At 36.5% G+C, this 19,707-nt stretch overlaps 1 protein-coding gene across 1 annotated transcript in view; it reads right to left on the bottom strand.

Moving 5' to 3' along the window:
* LOC138330227 (LIM domain only protein 3-like) overlaps nucleotides 1-10,019 on the bottom strand; it is a 170,032-nt gene extending 160,013 nt beyond the window's left edge. Inside the window, exon 1 of the mRNA XM_069277692.1 lies at nucleotides 9,941-10,019. Within this exon, the coding sequence (XP_069133793.1) occupies nucleotides 9,941-10,004 (64 nt within the window). The 5' untranslated portion in view covers nucleotides 10,005-10,019. The remainder of the gene's footprint in view (nucleotides 1-9,940) is intronic.
* Nucleotides 10,020-19,707: the final 9,688 nt, after the last annotated feature.

Genomic DNA, 19,707 nt, shown 5'->3' on the forward strand with positions numbered 1-19,707 from the left:
CGGACTGAGGGATAGAGACAGACTGAGGAATGGACAGACAGACTGAGGGATGGACAGGCAGACTGAGGGATAGACGGACTGAGGGATAGAGACAGACTGAGGAATGGAAAGACAGACTGAGGGATGGACAGGCAGACTGAGGAATAGACGGACTGAGGGATGGACAGACAGACAGTGAAGGATGGACAGACAGACTGAGGAATGGACAGACAGAATGAGGGATGGATAGACAAACTGAGGGATGGACAGACAGACTGAGGGATGGACAGGTAGACTGAGGGTTGGACAGACAGACAGACCCAGGGTTGGACATACAGAGTGAGGGATGGACAGACTGAGTGAGGGATAGACAGGCAAATTAAGGGATGGACAGACAGACTGAGGGATGGACAGACAGACTCAGGGTTGGACAGACAGAGTGAGGGATGGACAGACTGAGTGAGGGATAGACAGGCAAACTGAGGGATATACAGGCAGACTGAGGGATGGACAGACAGAGTTAGGAATGGGTAAACAGGCTAAGGGATGGACAGACAGACTTAGGGATGAACAGAGAGACTGAAGGATGGACAGACAAGCTGAGGATAGAGAGAGGGACTGATGGATAGACAGACTCAGAGATGGACAGACTGAGGGAGAAACAAGCAGATTGAAGGTTGGACAGACAGGCTGAGGAATGGACAGACAGGTTAAGGATAGACAGATAGACTGATAGATAGACAGACTCAGAGATTGACAGACTGAGGAAGAGACAGACAGAGTACTAGACAGACAGATTCAGGGATGGGCAGACAGACTTAGGGATAAACAGACAGATGCAGGGATGGGTAACAGACTCAGGGATAGCCAGACAGACTGAGGGATGGACAAACATACTGAAGGATGGACAGATAGACTGAGGATAGATAGACAGACTGAAGGTTTGACAGATAGACTGAGGGGGAGACACACAGACTGGAGGTTGGACAGACAGAGACTGAGGGATGGACAGACAGAGACTGAGGGATGGACATACAGACTGAGAGAGACAGACAGACAGACAGAGGATAGACAGACAGACTAATGAACAGACACACAGACTCAAAGAGTGACAGACATTCAAGGATGGACAGACAGACTGAAGGATGGTCAGACATGTACATTGAGGAATGGACAGACAGACTCGAGGATAGATAGATGGACGGATGGATATTGAATCACAGACGAAAAACGATTTATGAAACCCTATATGAAATCTGGACAGGTTTGGATGTGATTGGATTGGTTACACTTGTAATATCAAGATCTAGATCTGAACCTTTGACCTCCTAATATTTGTCTGATGATCTACCAATTGAGATAAATACCTATCCTGGTACATGATCGACCAAGTCCAGTACCGCCACACTTATCTCTCACACAAGAGACCTTTATTCCACCACCATGGGTATTTTGTTGGGGGCTAATGTTTAACAGGAGTGGCCAGACCTGGGCTCCAACCCAGGACTTCGGAACACTAGCCAGCCAGGCTACGGTCACAGAAGACAACCAAGTTCAGATGCGCTCATATACACACCTGCTTTATCGCCAAGCTCACCTCCACAATTCATGACAGAGACATAACAAATATAGTGAACTTCATGAACAGTTCTAGACTTCAGATTTAATTTATTCTATTGAATGTTATGTCAAACAGTAGTCTGTTGGGAGGGAGTATTAATGTTGTTTTTTTTACATGTATTATTATTATTTTGAATGTTAAACCAACTTTAAAGGATGGATTTATGTGATTTCAATTTTAACAGCAGTCATATTGACCAAGCACCTTTCCAATAGGTAGACAGGTGCCCATGATCATAACAAGTACCATAAATCAAGCCTGGTTTTATTTTTAATCATTTTATCAATGATTTATAATGCTTGCACTTTAGCTCCTGAAAGTATCTTTTCATATCCTGATGTGTCATCGCAGTCTTAACCTAAATCATAATTCTTGATTGACTGTTTCAAATTATCGTTGGCGACCTTGAAATTCCTGTAACTGTTACTACACAACCTACATCATCAATATTTTCAATAAGAAGATACATTAAATCAAATTTATTCATGACTTTAATTGTTCTGTGATATACATCAGTGGTCTCAACTAATATTGGATGTTTTAAGTGAACTTCAAATTTAAACAAACAAAAAATGATGACAAGGTCAAGGTCAATGTCAGGCTTAATATTAATGAGTAATTTGTTGAGCTGTTTGTAAATTCCGACAAAATAAGCAATAAATTTTATGTTGGAACAGAACTACAACATAGTTCCTGGGATATTTCTTTCTGTATGACATACTGCTTACATACAAGTATTTAGCAGGGATTATATTTACAAAAATGTTTTGAAAGTCACTAATTTTATACAAAATTTGTTCTCCTTCCCCCATATGTGTTTCTATGGAAACTCGATTAAAATCCATGCAGTACTTTATGAGTAGTAGTGAATTAAGGGGAAATGATGTGACAGACAACAAACAGACGATGGACATACAGTGAGTGACAAATGCTGCACCATGACACATGCTTATAAGCCCTTCTGGCCAGGTGAACAACTAGAAATAACTGAAGGACATAACTCTCCCTTCATATGAAATCCAAATGGGATTTATCTTAATAAGGCTATGGGTACCATATCTCAATGGGAAAATTAAGACACAGCATTATGCATTAGGAACAGATTGGACATCGGCAAAACTATAAATGTTCCTCCTCTCCATTAAAGTTACATTGATCAAGGTCAAGGATATTGTTGAGCCTGGACATGATATCCTTTATCATTTTAACACAGGGCACATGCAAAGTTAAATTTAAGATTAAAAAGTAAAGTGTCAAGATTTCTTTGGATCGAGGTACAGCAAAGTGCTGTCGTAGGACTTAATTATGCATCTTTCGAAGTTACCAAGGGTCTTTCCATAAATGTAGTCCAAATCGAGTCAAGGCTATTACCTAACATGTAACAATATCCACCATGCCCATTTCACATCATGCTTCACGCTCCGCTGGGAATACATCAATTTACTAACGCAGCACACGACTGCTTCTAACGGATGCGCCGAGCGGTAATAAACATTGGGCGGATGTCAAACCTTCCTTCCAAGATTTACAAAAGAGTTTCCATCGTCTGAAATTGATGTAAATGTTTCATTTTCCATGCATGGAATATATACTGCTACAGATCATGATGAGATTCCATCGGATTACAAATCATAAGATTGTCCTGATCCTTTGATCCCCTTTTGTTTCAAATGTGGAGATTGAAAGACTAGAAATTTATAGAAGACGGGAAATCCAGCCCGCAGATCGAATTAAACGAAAGGTAACATTCTTGTTGCTTGGACTAGAAATGCATAAGGTATGTACCTACAGGGACTATGCTTGTCAGTCTTGTGTATAAGAAAAAATCTAACGACAAAATAACTTAGCTTGATTATCTCCCCTGAGAATGCTCTTCAATTTAAATTTTTATTGCTTTTGGTTGCTAGGGAGCGGGAACCTGGAGGAATTTTGATGACATTTCTATTTGTGTAATTGACTGTACTTAAGTGTAGAGAAAATAACACATATTTACAATCTGTTTAATTCTACAGGTTTAAAGTTGTTTATTGACGGAGTTTATGCCAAAAACCGACGACGGTGACGTATTGTGAAATTTTTCCTCGGCTGGGATACTAAAGTACAAACATATTGACATGTATCATTTAAAAGATCTGTACAATTATATAACACAACTTTTTCTTGCCAGACAATATAAAATCCGTAAGTTCTAGATATGGTTTGGTATAACAGGTTTAACACATATACATCCCATTAACAGCCTGAGTCATTGAAGATGTGCAAGGTTTAATAGTGGAGGAAAGTGGCCATTATTTTTCAATTATTTAATTATTACAAAGAATTCTTTGCTTTTTGAGCAAAAGAAAAAAAAATAATTACATAGCCTGCGAAAAGTTCTGTTACACTAGAAATATTATGAACAATATTATACACATGAGTATCATGAAAACAGCATCATGCCTGTGTTGGTTTTATAATCAAATAATCCATGTATTATTTATTAAGTAAATTCCCATTAGTGAAAAATAAATCAATAATTTCATACTTTACAAATATATTGAATTCAAAACAAAATTCAATGCATGTAACAACATGTTGAGGGCAGTGTATTAAGTTCAACCAGGCCATCAAAGTTAACGATTAGGTGGTCAACTGCGGCTTATATGAAGGCAATAATATAAAGTGACCATATTATCACTGCAAAGTGTACCAGGTAAAACAAACTGCAATATACTTCAAACAACCAAGGTTAAATTTAAAGAATCTTACAGGGGTCTATTAAGTGGACAGGGACATCTCAGCCCAAGTGAAAGAGTTTGGCTGGTTAGCATGAGGCTTACCTAGTGTTAACAGCTCACATCTTTCACAAAGGTTGAGCTATTCTTTTCTCTCATACCTACACGTGTAATACTGGCTGTTCTAGGGCAATACACCCATGTCGCCTGAAGCTGTATTGCATGGCTATCCATGCAATAAAACCTCTTGACGTCACAATGCAACAAAATTACTATTTCCTCGGTACAATTTTAACTTCTTTTTTTTCTCAGAAAACCATGCTGTATTTACATTTAAAGATACAGACAATATTCTACCCTCGGAATCACAAAATAATGCAAAACCCTCGGCAAGCCTCGGGTTTTGCAACATTTTGTGATCCTGAGGGTAGAATATCCCCATATGTCATATCCATTTATGAAAGAATTTTATATTCTCTTATCCTAGACATAGATATCCACAATTTTACCAGTGTAAGATTTCTCTATCTGACCCTAGAGTAAAGACAAGCTACATGAGATCATTGCACAAGCTCACATAGGGTAAGAGAAAAAGAATCATCCCCTCTTTGGGGTGAGACAGGAGATCTCAACCCTCAGGATAAGATTCTGAAGCTGTCAAACACTCGATCGACAGAGCCTTGTGTTTGATAACTGAAGAATTTTACCCTATAGATTGAGAATCTCCGGCAATCTTGTCTCACTCGAAAGGGGGTGAAAGATTCTACTAGTCTAACTGACAGACCCAAGTTTGATTTTTTTTCTTCTATACCATAACGAAAATTGGTAAAAATTAAGTTCTTCAGAAACATTTTTATAGCACTATCATCACATAGATGTCACAATGCATCAAAATTAATGACGTTGTCGAAAATGAACATTGTAATGCTGATGTCACATCATTGTCTAGTACATGTAAGCGATAGCTGTCTTTTTCCTACACCAGTAAAATAGAGAATTAATCTTAATTTTCCCTAGTAACCGCTGGATAACCCTGTCAAGTGTGATAGAAAAATAAATATTAAACACAGTATTAGATAACACCTCTCAGTTAATATTCATCTTATCCAAATCTGTAGCCCCTGTCAACATATCTTTACAGTTAAAAAGTCTGATCAAGCTATATTTCTTATTCAAGTTTTATTTAAAGTCCCACTACCTTTTGGAAACCATTTCCAATTTTTTAAATGGAAGGTAAAACGATATCAATACTTGTGTAGAGTCGCAAAAGTTAATAGTTTACCAGTAATAATACACTTATTAACCTTCAGAACAAACTGATTAAAATAAATTAAATGTTAATTTTCATAACGCTAGTCATCTTATGTCTCCCACTGTTACCACACACTAGTAGGTTTACGTAATGGCAGAATAAACAACGAACAGAAACATGACCAAGTCCATTTTGCTAAAGATATTTACACCATAGTGAGTTTTATTTGTTATATATTTACAGTACAAGTTTACAGACAATTTTCGTGATTCTAAACGATCGATAAGCATTACCCCTACTTCAATAGAGATCGATCGTATCAGAAACATGTTTCTGATCGTATACACAGACGGTTACGTGGGTGCATGGGCCTAACTTTTGGGTGCGGCTTATCTAACGGTGCGTCTTATACGTGTACAAAACCTGAAAAAATCGTAAAAAAGGCCTCTGCGGCTTATACACAGGTGCGGTTTATTGTCCGGAAAATACGGTATCTTAAACATGGCACGATAGTTGACAATCATTGTTCCAGATGGGAAAACAACAAAATGAATCTTCACTGTAAAATAGATTACACAGGAAATCTTGCATTGATTTGGAGTTGTAACATCATCTTAGGCCATCAATATATATTTCCTTATGGTATTATTAATTTTAAGAATTTTTGTTTTGGAAAGGAAGTGGGCCTTTAAATCAAATCCCTATTGAATTGCATTAAGAGTAATTAATCCTAGAGATTAAAGCACGGGTAAATCTTTAAAATACCCTCTGGTCTTAAATAGGGTGTTAGACCTTAACCACATTACATCATAGATACTTAAGTGATTGTAAAGTTGACAATAGGTATACATTAATACCATTAAATCCATGAAATAATCATAAGAATTTGTACTAATTAACCTCAAAATACACAATCAAAATCATTATTCTGGGATTTTTTAATTAATATTTAATCTATAAATGTTTTTAAGAATTACGATTTGTATTTCAAACAAGAGGCCCAGAGGGCCTGTATCGCTCACCTGGTTTTTTGTTAGTAATTATCACAAGACTCTGACAATTAGAAAAATAAGCAAAATTGACTCCCAAAGTTTAATTTTGAATCACAACCATACAATGATGCTATTGATACCATACAAATATGCTATCCAATACATAGGTTCAGAGACAAAGTAATTTATATGAAAATAGTAGCCTAATTGACCTTTTGACCTCGCATCTATTGCCGTCTAAGGCCCCGGGGGTCAGCCCTATCATTTGTACAATTTCAAATCCCAACCCTATAAGGATGCTACCATTGCATTATAAGTGCTCTTCCATTCCTAGTTGCAGAGAAGAAGTCGTTTATATGGAAATAGCTAAATTGACCCCTTTTGACCCCACCCTTCAGGCCCCCAGGGAGTCAGCCCCATCATTTGCAAAATTTTGAATCCAAACCCTATTAGGATGTAACCATTGCATTATGAGCGAGAAAAAGTCATTTATATATATGGAAATTGACCACTTTTGACCCCGCCCCTCAGGCCCCCGGGGGGTCAGCCCTATCATTTGCACAATTTTGAATCCCCACCCTGTAAGGATACTACCATTGTATTATGGGTGCTATACCGTGCTTAGTTTCAGAGAAGAAGTCGTTTATATGGAAATAGCCAAATTGGCCACTTTTGACCCCGCCCCTCAGGCCCCCTGGGGGTCAGCCCCATCATTTGCACAATTTTGAATCCCCACCCTATAAAGATGCTACCATTGCATTATGGGTGCTATACCATGCTTAGTTTCAGAGAAGAAGTCGTTTATATGGAAATAGCCAAATTGGCCCCTTTTGACCCCGCCCCTCAGGCCCCCGGGGGGTCAGCCCCATCATTTGTACAATTTTGTATCCCCACCCTGTAAGGATGCTACCATTGCATTATGGGTGCTATCCCATGCTTGGTTTCAGAGAAGAAGTCGTTTATATGGAAATAGCCAAATTGACCCCTTTTGACCCCGCCCCTCAGGCCCCCCGGGGGTCAGCCACATCATTTGTACAATTTTGAATCCCCACCCTATAAAGATACTACCATTGCATTATGAGTGCTATCTCATGCTTAGTTTCAGAGAAGAAGTCGTTTATATGGAAATAGCCAAATTGACCTCATTTGACCCCGCCCCTCAGGCCCCCGGGGGGTCAGCCCTATCATTTGTACAATTTTGAATCCCCACCCTATAAGGATGCTACCATTGCATTATGGGTGCTATACCATGCTTGGTTTCAGAGAAGAAGTCGTTTATATGAAAATAGCCAAATTGACCCCTTTTGACCCCGCCCCTCAGGCCCCCCGGGGGTCAGCCACATCATTTGTACAATTTTGAATCCCCACCCTATAAAGATACTACCATTGCATTATGAGTGCTATCTCATGCTTAGTTTCAGAGAAGAAGTCGTTTATATGGAAATAGCCAAATTGACCCCATTTGACCCCGCCCCTCAGGCCCCCGGGGGGTCAGCCCCATCATTTGTACAATTTTGAATCCCCACCCTATAAGGATGCTACCATTGCATTATGGGTGCTATACCATGCTTGGTTTCAGAGAAGAAGTCGTTTATATGAAAAGAGCCAAATTGACCCCTTTTGACCCCGCCCCTCAGGCCCCCGGGGGGTCAGCCACATCATTTGTACAATTTTGAATCCCCACCCTATAAAGATGCTACCATTGCATTATGAGTGCTATCTCATGCTTAGTTTCAGAGAAGAAGTCGTTTATATGGAAATAGCCAAATTGACCCCATTTGACCCCGCCCCTCAGGCCCCCGGGGGGTCAGCCCCATCATTTGTACAATTTTGAATCCCCACCCTATAAGGATGCTACCATTGCATTATGGGTGCTATCCCATGCTTGGTTTCAGAGAAGAAGTCGTTTATATGGAAATAGCCAAATTGACCCCTTTTGGCCCAGCCCCTCAGGCCCCTGAGGGGTCAGCCCCATCATTTGTACAATTTTCAGTTAGTAGCCCATAAGGATGCTACCAGTCAAATTTTGTTGAAATCCGACCAGTGGTTATGGAGAAGAAGTCGATTGTTGACGGACGGACGGACGGACGGACGACGGACGACGGACGACGGACGACGGACGACGGACGACGGACGCCGGACGCCACGGTATGGCATAAGCTCACCTTGGTCCTTCGGACCAGGTGAGCTAAAAATTAATATTTCACATGTAATTAGAATTTTTTTTTATTAACCTATAATCTATAAATGGTTTTAAGGATTATAATTTGTATTTCACAAATTAATTTTTCTTCAAGCTATTTGATTACTGAGTATTAATTTTTCTTCAAGCTATTTGATTACTGAGTATTTTTGTCCCCAATTTTCATTTTCATGGAATTTAAAACTCTATTGAATTAATATCCAAACAAAAATGTTCTCTGAGCAAAATTCCCCATATCGCTTATCATATAAATCCTCTTTATTTCATCAGAAACAGAACTAACTTCAATTAAAGTCAAACTTTTATATTCATTTCAGTAATACTTTACCATATAACCTAGTCATAAACATGGCACAAAGGACTAAGAAAAACTCCTCTTCATGGCTATAAGTTATCTTGATACACTTGTCAAATTAATGGTATGTTGTTATTGGCCATTTGAGACCCCACGAAAGTGGTCTTATTTATACAAAGATGGTCACAATAGCAGGTTTTATTGTACATACAGTACTTATTATGGTTTTCAGATATCAACTTTTACAACTGATGAAGTTATAACAGTGACCCCTTTCTATTTGGTGCAGGTTTTCTTCAGTGTTGCCCATTTTCATAAAGGAATCTATGAACCTGTGAGTGTATGGTTACTTGTAAAGATGGCAAGAATACCCTTAAAGCATGCAATTAAATGATATTTTGAAATATGCTCCATGCAGAAAATTCAGAATTTTTTCAAGGAAAGTACTTTTGGTTTTTTTTTTTAGCTTTTTGGGTTTTTTTTTTACTTAATAGAGCATTTTCTCAATTTTCAAAATACCGGGTATGTGCTTCTGTTTTTTAGCAATTATGTTTCTTAGAAAATAGAGCTAAGTACATTTTAGGTAAAAAAAAACAACTTGCAAGTCTGTAGTCTTATGTTTGTTTTCCCAGTCCCTAAATTGCAAAGCAATGACCCAGATGTGTTTGAAATGCTATCCTCAATGTTCTTTTTCACATCAGCAAGAAAAATATCGAAACTTTGAAAATGTAGATTTATCTAAAAAATAAGAGACATGAAAGGAAAAGTGCTAAGATTATCCGATTCCGACTATGCTGTCCCCTTTTAACGATTAGCATCATTGGGAAACAGTCCTGCAGTAAGGTCGTGCTGCCATTAGGACTATAACGACTTATTGTTCTTACCCGTCCGCGTTGGCACTGAGTCAAATTCTTTAACAGGAAGGGCGTCCATGGTACAACTCTCCATTTTTCTCAATTTTTTCCCGTTCAAGATTTACTGACGGTAATGAATCCCAAATCCGTAACGGAAATCAAGGAGTGAAATATCTGTCCCTCGGCCCTGACTAGCTACAACAACACACAACTAGCATGCACTCTTAACCATTTTTATTATGATCCTTCTGGATGTGATATACACCTCAGTAAAGGGCCCAGGTATGTATCCACTCTATAACAATGGGTTATAAGGCTCCGAAAAGCCCCGGTACTCAAGCCAAGTCGCTCAACGTAAACACAATTACACCTATTATTACGACTTGATAGAAATATTAGCTTTAGCTGGGGTTCGCTCCCGCTTATCCCCTCTAAGACAGATCAATGGTCGTTAAACAAGTTTTAAGCACTTTACCGGTGCCCGAGCTCGCTGTAACAGCTGATAGGGCTACACACACAAAAAATCTCCTCTCGTAATATATAACTCTGTATGGATTTTCATTAAGCTTTATTTAAATTTAAATCAATTGATTAAAGAATTACACATGCTGTGATTTTCTGATCTCCAAACTTTTTAAATTCAATGTTTTATAACTTAAAAGTATTATTCGGTCGACAGAGCATCCTTTTAAACATTTGGTGCAGACTGTAAGTTTTATATTTGTAACATTAAGTTTTTAAAAGTTTTAAATCAATATCATTTAAATACATCTCTACTTGTACTGAAGAAAAGTACAGGAAATAGTGATTATATTTCTTTTATGGCATTCCCTCACATGGAAATATGATTCATAAAATAGTTGGCAAAGAAAATATTATAACTCCATTTCATATCTTTATAAAGTCATAAACATGCCACACCTTAGAATGGCACCTTAACAAAAGCCTGGATTGATAATGAAATTAACATTTTATCACACAAACAAAGTCAAACCTGCCTAAGTGACCATCTTTGTATAAAGACCACCTGCTTAATAAGGCCCTTTATCAGCTAGGGTCCCATATGGTCAATTGCAACACTAGCTGACCTGTGTATAAAGACCACCTGCCTAAAAAGACATTTATTCTTGGTCTATATAGGTTTGACATTACAGGTTTGACTGTACAAAGTAATCCAGATGTTTATCAGTAATATTTTCCCACTAGTATAACATAACCTGGCCTCGCAGGTGGAATTTCCATTGGCTATGCCACAGACAGAAGGTCCATTAATAATCATGATGATGGCATTATATAAGCAATGAGATCACATCAGGGGAAAAATTGCACGGTATCACAATATGAGGACAGTGTGACAAAATGGTGCTGCCTATATTTGAATTTTTGCAACACATTTTTATCTTAAATGTTTTTGAAATCTAGGTTTTTGTAAATGAATATGTGATAAAAAGTATCTCAAATTTGTGTTTATTTAATATTGACTTTCATAAGCTTCATCACATATAAGTTTTGATTTTTGCTCAACAAGGATAACAAAAGACTTGTTTTACAAAATCTTTCACTGTTCTGTATATCTACCAGTAATTCCCTTTTACTAAACCAGACTAAAGCTATTCCCTCTTTGCATACTACAGAGTTAGCTCCCTTGCGGGTAGGTATCTAATATTACGGCATTATTTTGTGAGCGCAATTCACATCGTTTTCTCCGAAAAGTATGACGTTTTGCTCTCAAATACACGACATCACAATGAATACCTACCCGCAAGGGCAGATAACTCTGTAATATGCAAATACAGAATAAGTAACGGGTGACCACCAGTCAGTACCTGGCAACTGCCCCATAAGGGATTTGAATTGGCGACCCAGAGGTGGACAGCCTATGGTGATATGTTGAGGCTTCTTAATCATTCAGCCACAGTGGCCCCTCCCTCATTGAAGTAGCAATAGTAAATATCTTGACCTGCAAAAGTGTACTTCTGGACAATTCATTTTTTAGACTCTACAAAATTATTGATCTTGTTTTACATTCCCATTTTAAAAATTAAAAGCCGTTTCGGAAAGGTAGTGGGCCTTTTATTCATTATAATTCAATTATATTTTGAATCTGCTCCTTCTTAAGCATACTTGCACATTATAAATGACAACAAAACTATGGAAAGTCATATATGACATTAATTATTATAATTGTACATTATATGATACAAGTTTATTATACTTGACTTGAAACTCTGTGATACAAATTGAAGATCGGTGTGTACATTCAGAACTCCTCCAATTATTACGTTTGTATAGCAAAACGCCGGTGGTAATTTTGGAAAATTTCTGGTCGCTGAATGCAGATTTCGGCATCCACAGGGAAGGAAAATTGTGGTCACTGATCGCTTAAAAGAACTGGTCGTTAAATAGAGTTAAAATATAGAGGAAAAACACTTGAGGGGAATTGAAATGGTCCCTTACAGCAGGGGGTCACTTAATACAGATGATTGCATGAACAGATTGGACTGTATAATTTTATATATGTCATCATGGGTTCAAATACCCAAAACATTATTTTTTCATAAATAACACTAACGCTGTAGATCAAATTTTGATCGTCAAACATTAGTTACACAATAAGTTCACGTGTGATATTCAGGAAAGTACAAGTTTTGTCATCACATCAAATTCATTTAATTATGTCAATAAAATGTTCATGTTTTCTGGTGAAAATGTACTCTTGTGAGAGAAAATAAACTATATAGAGCAACAACTAATTGAAATGATACTATCACATTTTTTTTCCGTTTTATAATAAATTATGCTTCTGATTATATAAACGATATGAGGAGACATCCTTATGAGGTTTCAATCTGAACGTTATCGCTACCTTAGTAGTACATGATGTTGAGATTGTGCGAACTCATCTAACTGCCATCGAGACACCAAAATACCACACATACCTCTATCACAAATTAATTCAAAAGAAATAAATGACAACAGTATTGATTTTTTTTCCCAGTGAATTTGAAATCAATAAAAATTTGTTAATTGATATTAATAGGATGTGGATACTGCACCTGATAAAAACTACTTCAGTGAAAATTGTTACCTTGTAGAATTAATTAATTAAAATCTTGATTGTTTTAAAACTACCGTATTTTTCCTAATAAGGGCGCCGGACGCAGGTAATTGACCAAGGGGGGGGGGGGGGGGGGGGGGCGCCGTTATTTGAGACCATTTTTAGATGAGTTTTTTTCCGAAACAGATTATAATCATCTTGCTTTTAGTTTCGTATTTTTCTGAAACTTACTATAACCAACTTACGTTTTGAAGTCAAGTAAGTATTGAAATAACATAATTATGAAGAAATGTATGCACCAGAAGTATTTATCATTGATTAAATGTGTCTATTTCACGGAATTTTGGCATTTCATGCTAGCCTGTTTGTTTACCATGCGTGTTTTCGATCGCTACTTTTGTTTTGTGACAGATCGGAAATACTGACAAAAGCACACATTGAAACGCTTAGAAATGATAGCATTCCTGTTATTTAGGAACCTTTGTCATTATTACGTATACAGTAAGTATTCATAAAACTTGTATAAACATCGCTAAAATGTTGTTCTTCATCCACACACGTGTGTGGGACATTCAAATGACAACATTTTGATTTGAACATGGTGAACATCGCTGTTTCTATGTGTAAACACTTGACAACGATGTCCAATGCAATAAATTTAGTTCTTACACAGAATGATCGGATATATGTTAAGCATCAAACTGATGTGAAACAGTATTTTATTAGCATCTGCAAAGACAAATTGTCACAATCTGACACAAAAATTGTATGAAATTAGTAGATTTTTTTCGGCAAAAACCGTGGGGGCGCCCTTATTAGAGGAGGCGCTCTTAATAGGAAAAATACGGTATTTAGGTAATCAAAACGATAATCTGAAATTTTTATACAAAAGATATACAGCTTTTCAGTGGAATCTACAATTATTCTTTAACAGATATATACAACTTTTTGATGAAAACAATTTAATTTATTTCAAAAAAAACTTAAGTATTGTGTTTATTCTGTAAATGCATATTACATAGTAATATGCCCAAATAACTTAATTTACTGATTAAATTGATAATTATAAAGTGTTTAGATCAGCAGAATATTAAATAACTAAATACAGCAATCTTTTCTGTCTGAAAGAAACCATTGGACACCTTTCTTTTTAAATTCTTTCAGATATAATTTCTCAATAAAAACGAAAATTACTATAGAAACTGGCGGTAGCTTGAAGCAGTCAGCTAATCCTTGATTTATGCTTATTTAAGAGTTCACAAATCTTCAAGGTAGGGCCATTATAAACTGTTTGGCCATTAAAACACAAGATGTGCACCGCTGTAGTAAAACATACTATAGAACTACATCTGTTGTCACAAATTAATCATTATATTGGCGCTAAATTTCGTTTAATTTACAGCTAATGACAAATTGAACAGGGACATAAAATATGTTTAGGGGACAAAGTTTTGTGATTTTATAGCTGTGAAGGGCTCAGTCAACATTATAAACACAGCTCCTTCCGATAGGAGGACGGGTAATATAATCCCCCCCCCCCCCCACCTCCCCAAGTAACATCACCTTGAATTACAAATTTATCTCTTAAATACCAGCTGGTATCACCTATTGGGAAGGCAGACACAGTAAATTTCTTTCAGCTTGCAATATTCTCGGTAAAATGCAATATTTCAGAGCATTATCAATAATGGTAAACATTCTTCAGTTTTTGATGGTCAATAATGTAGTAAATGTCCATACATTGTGAAGGTCAACATTGCAGAAAACATCCTTAAGTTTGTGATCTAGTAAATGTCCTTGAATTTGTGAAGGTCAATATTGAAGTAAATGTCCTCAAGATTGTGAAATGCAATGCTGTCCTTAATTTTGTGGAGGTCAATATTGTAGTAAATATCCTTGAGTTTCGGAAGGTCAATGTGGTAGTAAACGTCCTTCAGTTTGTGAAGGTCATTATTGTAGTAAACATCCTTGAGTTTGTGAAGGTCAATACTGTAGTAAATGTCATTAAGTTTGTGAAGGTCAATATTGTAGTAAATGTCCTTGAGATTGTGAAGGTCAATAATGTTGTAAATGTCATTATGTTTGTGAAGATCAATACTGTAGTAAATGTTATTAAGTTTGTGAAGGTTAATATTGTAGTAAATGTCCTTGAGTTTGTGAAGGTGAATATTGTAGTAAGCATCCTTGAGTTTGTGTAGGTCAATGTTGTAGTAAATATCCTTGAGTTTGTGAAAGTCAATGTTAAAGTAAATGTCTTTGAGTTTATCAAGGTCAATAATGTAATACATGTCCTAAAGTTTGTAATGGTCAATTTTGCAGTAAAATCTGTTAAATGTATGAAAATTAAAACAAGAGGCCCATGGGCCTTAACGGTCATCTGAGTACCTTGGCAATAATCATATTGGAAATTAATTAGATATAGTGTCATGGTTGCCATTTTCGATTGGGGATCAACCAGAGATGTAACGACACTTTGTTGGGACCATGTCAGGCTCCTTTCATGCAAGTTTCAGCCGAATCGAACCGGTAGAACTTGAGAAGAAGTTCAAAATGTGTTTTCAAGATGGCAGCTGTGGCGGCCATCTTGGATTTCGGATCAACCCGAAAAATAAGAACACTTTGTCGGGACCATGTCAGGATCATTTCATGCAAGTTTCAGCCAAATCGCACCGGTAGAACTTGAGAAGAAGTTCAAAATGTGTTTTCAAGATGGTGGCTTTGGCGGCCATCTTGGATTTCGGATCAACCCGAAAAATAACAACACTTTGTCGGGACCATGTCAGGATCATTTCATGCAAGTTTCAGCCAAATCGCACTGGTAGAACTTGAGAAGAAGTTCAAAATGTGTTTTCAAGATGGCGGCTGTGGCAGCCATCTTGGATTTCGGATCGACCTGAAAAATGAGAACACTTTGTCGGGACCATGTCAGGATCATTTCATGCAAGTTTCAGCCAAATCGCACTGGTAGAACTTGAGAAGAAGTTCAAAATGTGTTTTCAAGATGGCGGCTGTGGCGGCCATCTTGGATTTCGGATCGACCCGAAAAATAACAACACTTTGTCAGGACCATGTCAGGATCATTTCATGCAAGTCTCAGCCAAATCGCACCGGTAGAACTTGAGAAGAAGTTCAAAATGTGTTTTCAAGATGGCGGCTGTGGCGGCCATCTTGGATTTCGGATCGACCCGAAAAATAACAACACTTTGTCAGGACCATGTCAGGATCATTTCATGCAAGTTTCAGCCAAATCGCACTGGTAGAACTTGAGAAGAAGTTCAAAATGTGAAAAGTTTACGGACGGCGGACAGCGCACGGCGGACGGCGCACGGCGCACGACGACGGACGAACCTTCGGGTCAGATGACCTAAAAATTGAATCCATAATAAAAACATTCTTATCGGGTTTTTTCTCAATATCAGATTATCATTAAAGTGACAACCCTTAACAATGCAACCAAATTATTTGTCACCATGGTCCAAAAATAAATTTTCATTTGATGCAAGATATAAATTAGAATTTGATTTCCACAGAATGTTTTAATATTTGTGAACTATTTCATTTCACAAATAATTATCTGACACAACCCATTTCAAAGGTGATGTCAATCAAATCTGAATAATTTCAATTTCAAAATTAAGATGTATTTGAAAATAATAATAGTAATTAAAATTGATGAGTAGCTTTTATGACCTCATCACCTATTTATCATCACCATAGCATCTAAATTTGTAATCCTCGGTAATCTCATCACCATGGCAACTATATATTGAGATCTTCAATAATTCTAAAAATCTCAAATTCTCATCCCCATGACGACTAGATATTGAAATCCTCAATAATTCTATAAATCTAAAATCCTCATCACCATGGCAACTAAATCTTGAGATCCTCAATAAACCTGATAATCTTTAATTTCTCATAAACATTCGATGTCTGAAATTCTCATCCCTTGCAGGCTATTTCAGTAGCCTGGCCTCAGGATCGTGAAACAATCAAGTCCAAAACTGTCTTACGTTTAGCCTTAGTCAATCAATGATTATGTTACAAAAAGTTATGTCATTTCTGATTGGCTAAGTCAAACTGAAGTCTAAGACTGTTTCATGATCCTGGTGTTACTTTCTAGGAGATGATCTCAACATCTCTTTGTGCAGGATGAACTCTCTGTTGTGACAAGAGTTATTAAAGAAATGGGTTTCCGGACGACAAGACAAATCACAGACATTTCTGTAAGTATCTCACGTAATAGTGTTCAAGTCCTACAGCAACATGATTATGTCATGAAGGTCAAGAGGTCATCTGATTCATAGTTCTGAAAAGAATATCTTCTATGATAAGACAAACAGATTTAGCTTACTGAATAGTTATTAAATTTCCTGTGTGCAAAGTTCGCAATTCACCAGTTGGAACTTTTTCTCGGGTGCTTATTTTCGTGAATAACATCTATAGCCTTTGAAATCATCATTCACACCACAGGCTCCGATATGTAAAACATTATTGTGATAAATTTCAGGAGAGATATTGATTTTTCGAGAATTTGGATTAATCCATGAATTTACCATATATTAGGAATTATACAACAATGACTGTTTCCATTTGCTTATTATTAATAATTACTGGCTAGAAATTTAGGTTATGTGATTCATACCAAATTTCCAGTTTAGACTGATATGCATTACAAAGGATACTCCAACAGTCCAGTTGAAGACCAAAATTATATACAATGTATTGATAAAAAATGATAATCAGGTTTTCTTGGTTTTGAGATTTTGCTATTTTGTAAATAGGAAGTATAATATGTCATGATTCTGACATTTTTTTTTAAAATAGATAATATCCTAACATTATTGGTATTAAGATAAAAAATACATAATCATTAATAATCAAAGTACTGAAAGTACTGAAGGAGGCGTAGCTCAGATTCTAGACAGGGTAATGATATATTGAAATATTAAAGATATATCATAAAAGAGGTAATAGTACATGTTCAGGTTATTTTCAATCAATATGGATTGAAATAACAGATTGAAAATTCTGTGCTTTCGCAGAATGACTGTTGTTTATTATGGAATAATGTGGATCAAATATTTGCAAATTGGTTAAATCATGGAAATGTTAAATCTTATAAAGTTGTTAAAAACAAATGCTCCAAAGATCTTGAAAATATTGTATGCGAAATAAATATGAACAATGAATAATGATATATAGAATAAAAATGATGCAAGACTAATATATATTCCTTTTGAAAGTTTGTGTTGGTTTTTACATGTTTTGAAATTTCAATCATGGTTTGAACTTTCTACCATCTGGGCAAAGTGTATGAAAGTGGTAGTTATGCTCCTGCTGAGCTCAGCATATACTGGCAGTAGAACGACTGGCTGACCCATTGTCAGTTTAATGTGACCAGGTGTGTTGGGATGCTTGGGTGTCTTCAGCGGCATGTTCCAGTGATATCATAATACATGTAGCACAATGAAAGGACAAGAGTTCCACTATACAAGAAGACCCAACAAATACAGCGCAGTCTGTGCATGCTACACACAACATACATTGGAGGCCGTCCATGCCATTAATGAACCCAACAATCAAATATTGCCAAATCCAGTGTCAATCTGTCAATGTTAACAACAGTGTAAGGTGAAGTTGAAATCAATGTCCAATTTCCTCTCAAGGGATATTCCATTAAAACATCTAACCCAACTCAGGATATTATAAACATTGATACCCCTGATTTCAATTTCAGAAGTTAATACTGGATTGGAATATTACATTTTGTTGCAATGAAAGTACTAGTTAAAGGAATTGTGCAGTCAAAAAATTATAATTTCAGTTATGCTGGAAATGGCTTTATTAGCACGTGTAGAAACCTCTCCGTGCCTCGCGCGACCGGAATAACCTGTAAACCGTCGATATCGAGGTCCAAACTTCTGACCGCCCGATTATGCATATGTTCTAGCTCTAAACCGTGTGACATCATAATAGTCCGTGGCTTATAGCTGTACTATAACTGATGTGCTATCACTTACATCGACGGTCACAGGAAAAGCCGATCAACGATTTTTTATGATTACTTTTGAGTGAAGTTAATCATACAATAACTTTGGCTCGAATGTAAATAACTAAAAGAGTGAAATTCGATGTTTCAAATACTCTAATTTATGCTCTAATAACAGGTATCTTCGTGTAATTATGAAAGATCAAAGTGCCAAGGCCACTCATAGATGCTGTGATTGAAGGATCCAAACCAAATAAAGAAATTGGTTTTTCATCTAAATATTGAATTTAGTATACCTAAGTGTGCAGTGTTGAATTTCGGAATTTAACAAAATATATTTACAGTATACCGTATTTATTTCATGATATTTAAAGTTTTTCAAGATTAATAAGTTGAATAACTCATTTTCCTGTAATAAATTTTATATCTAAATTATTTCTGAAATAACAATTTCGACACCAACGAAACCGTTAAGAATCTGAGTATCATTTTTTATTATTCTTTTTTAATTACTAAATTATCAATTTCATCAATGTCTCTTCAAAGACAAAAAATAATAAGTAAACATATCCGTATCTTAATATCCACTTAACATTGAAGAATATTTTCGGAAAAATATAACATTAGAAATATTACCATTTCCGGACATGTTTTGGTTTCCTTTTTAGAAAACTTACATGGGTTGCTTTGAATCATGGCCAGATACTTTTGCCGAATAAAAGGTACATTATTTCATTACGTATATCA

The sequence above is a fragment of the Argopecten irradians genome, chromosome 8 (genome assembly GCF_041381155.1).
Source record: "Argopecten irradians isolate NY chromosome 8, Ai_NY, whole genome shotgun sequence".
Taxonomy (NCBI): domain Eukaryota; kingdom Metazoa; phylum Mollusca; class Bivalvia; order Pectinida; family Pectinidae; genus Argopecten; species Argopecten irradians.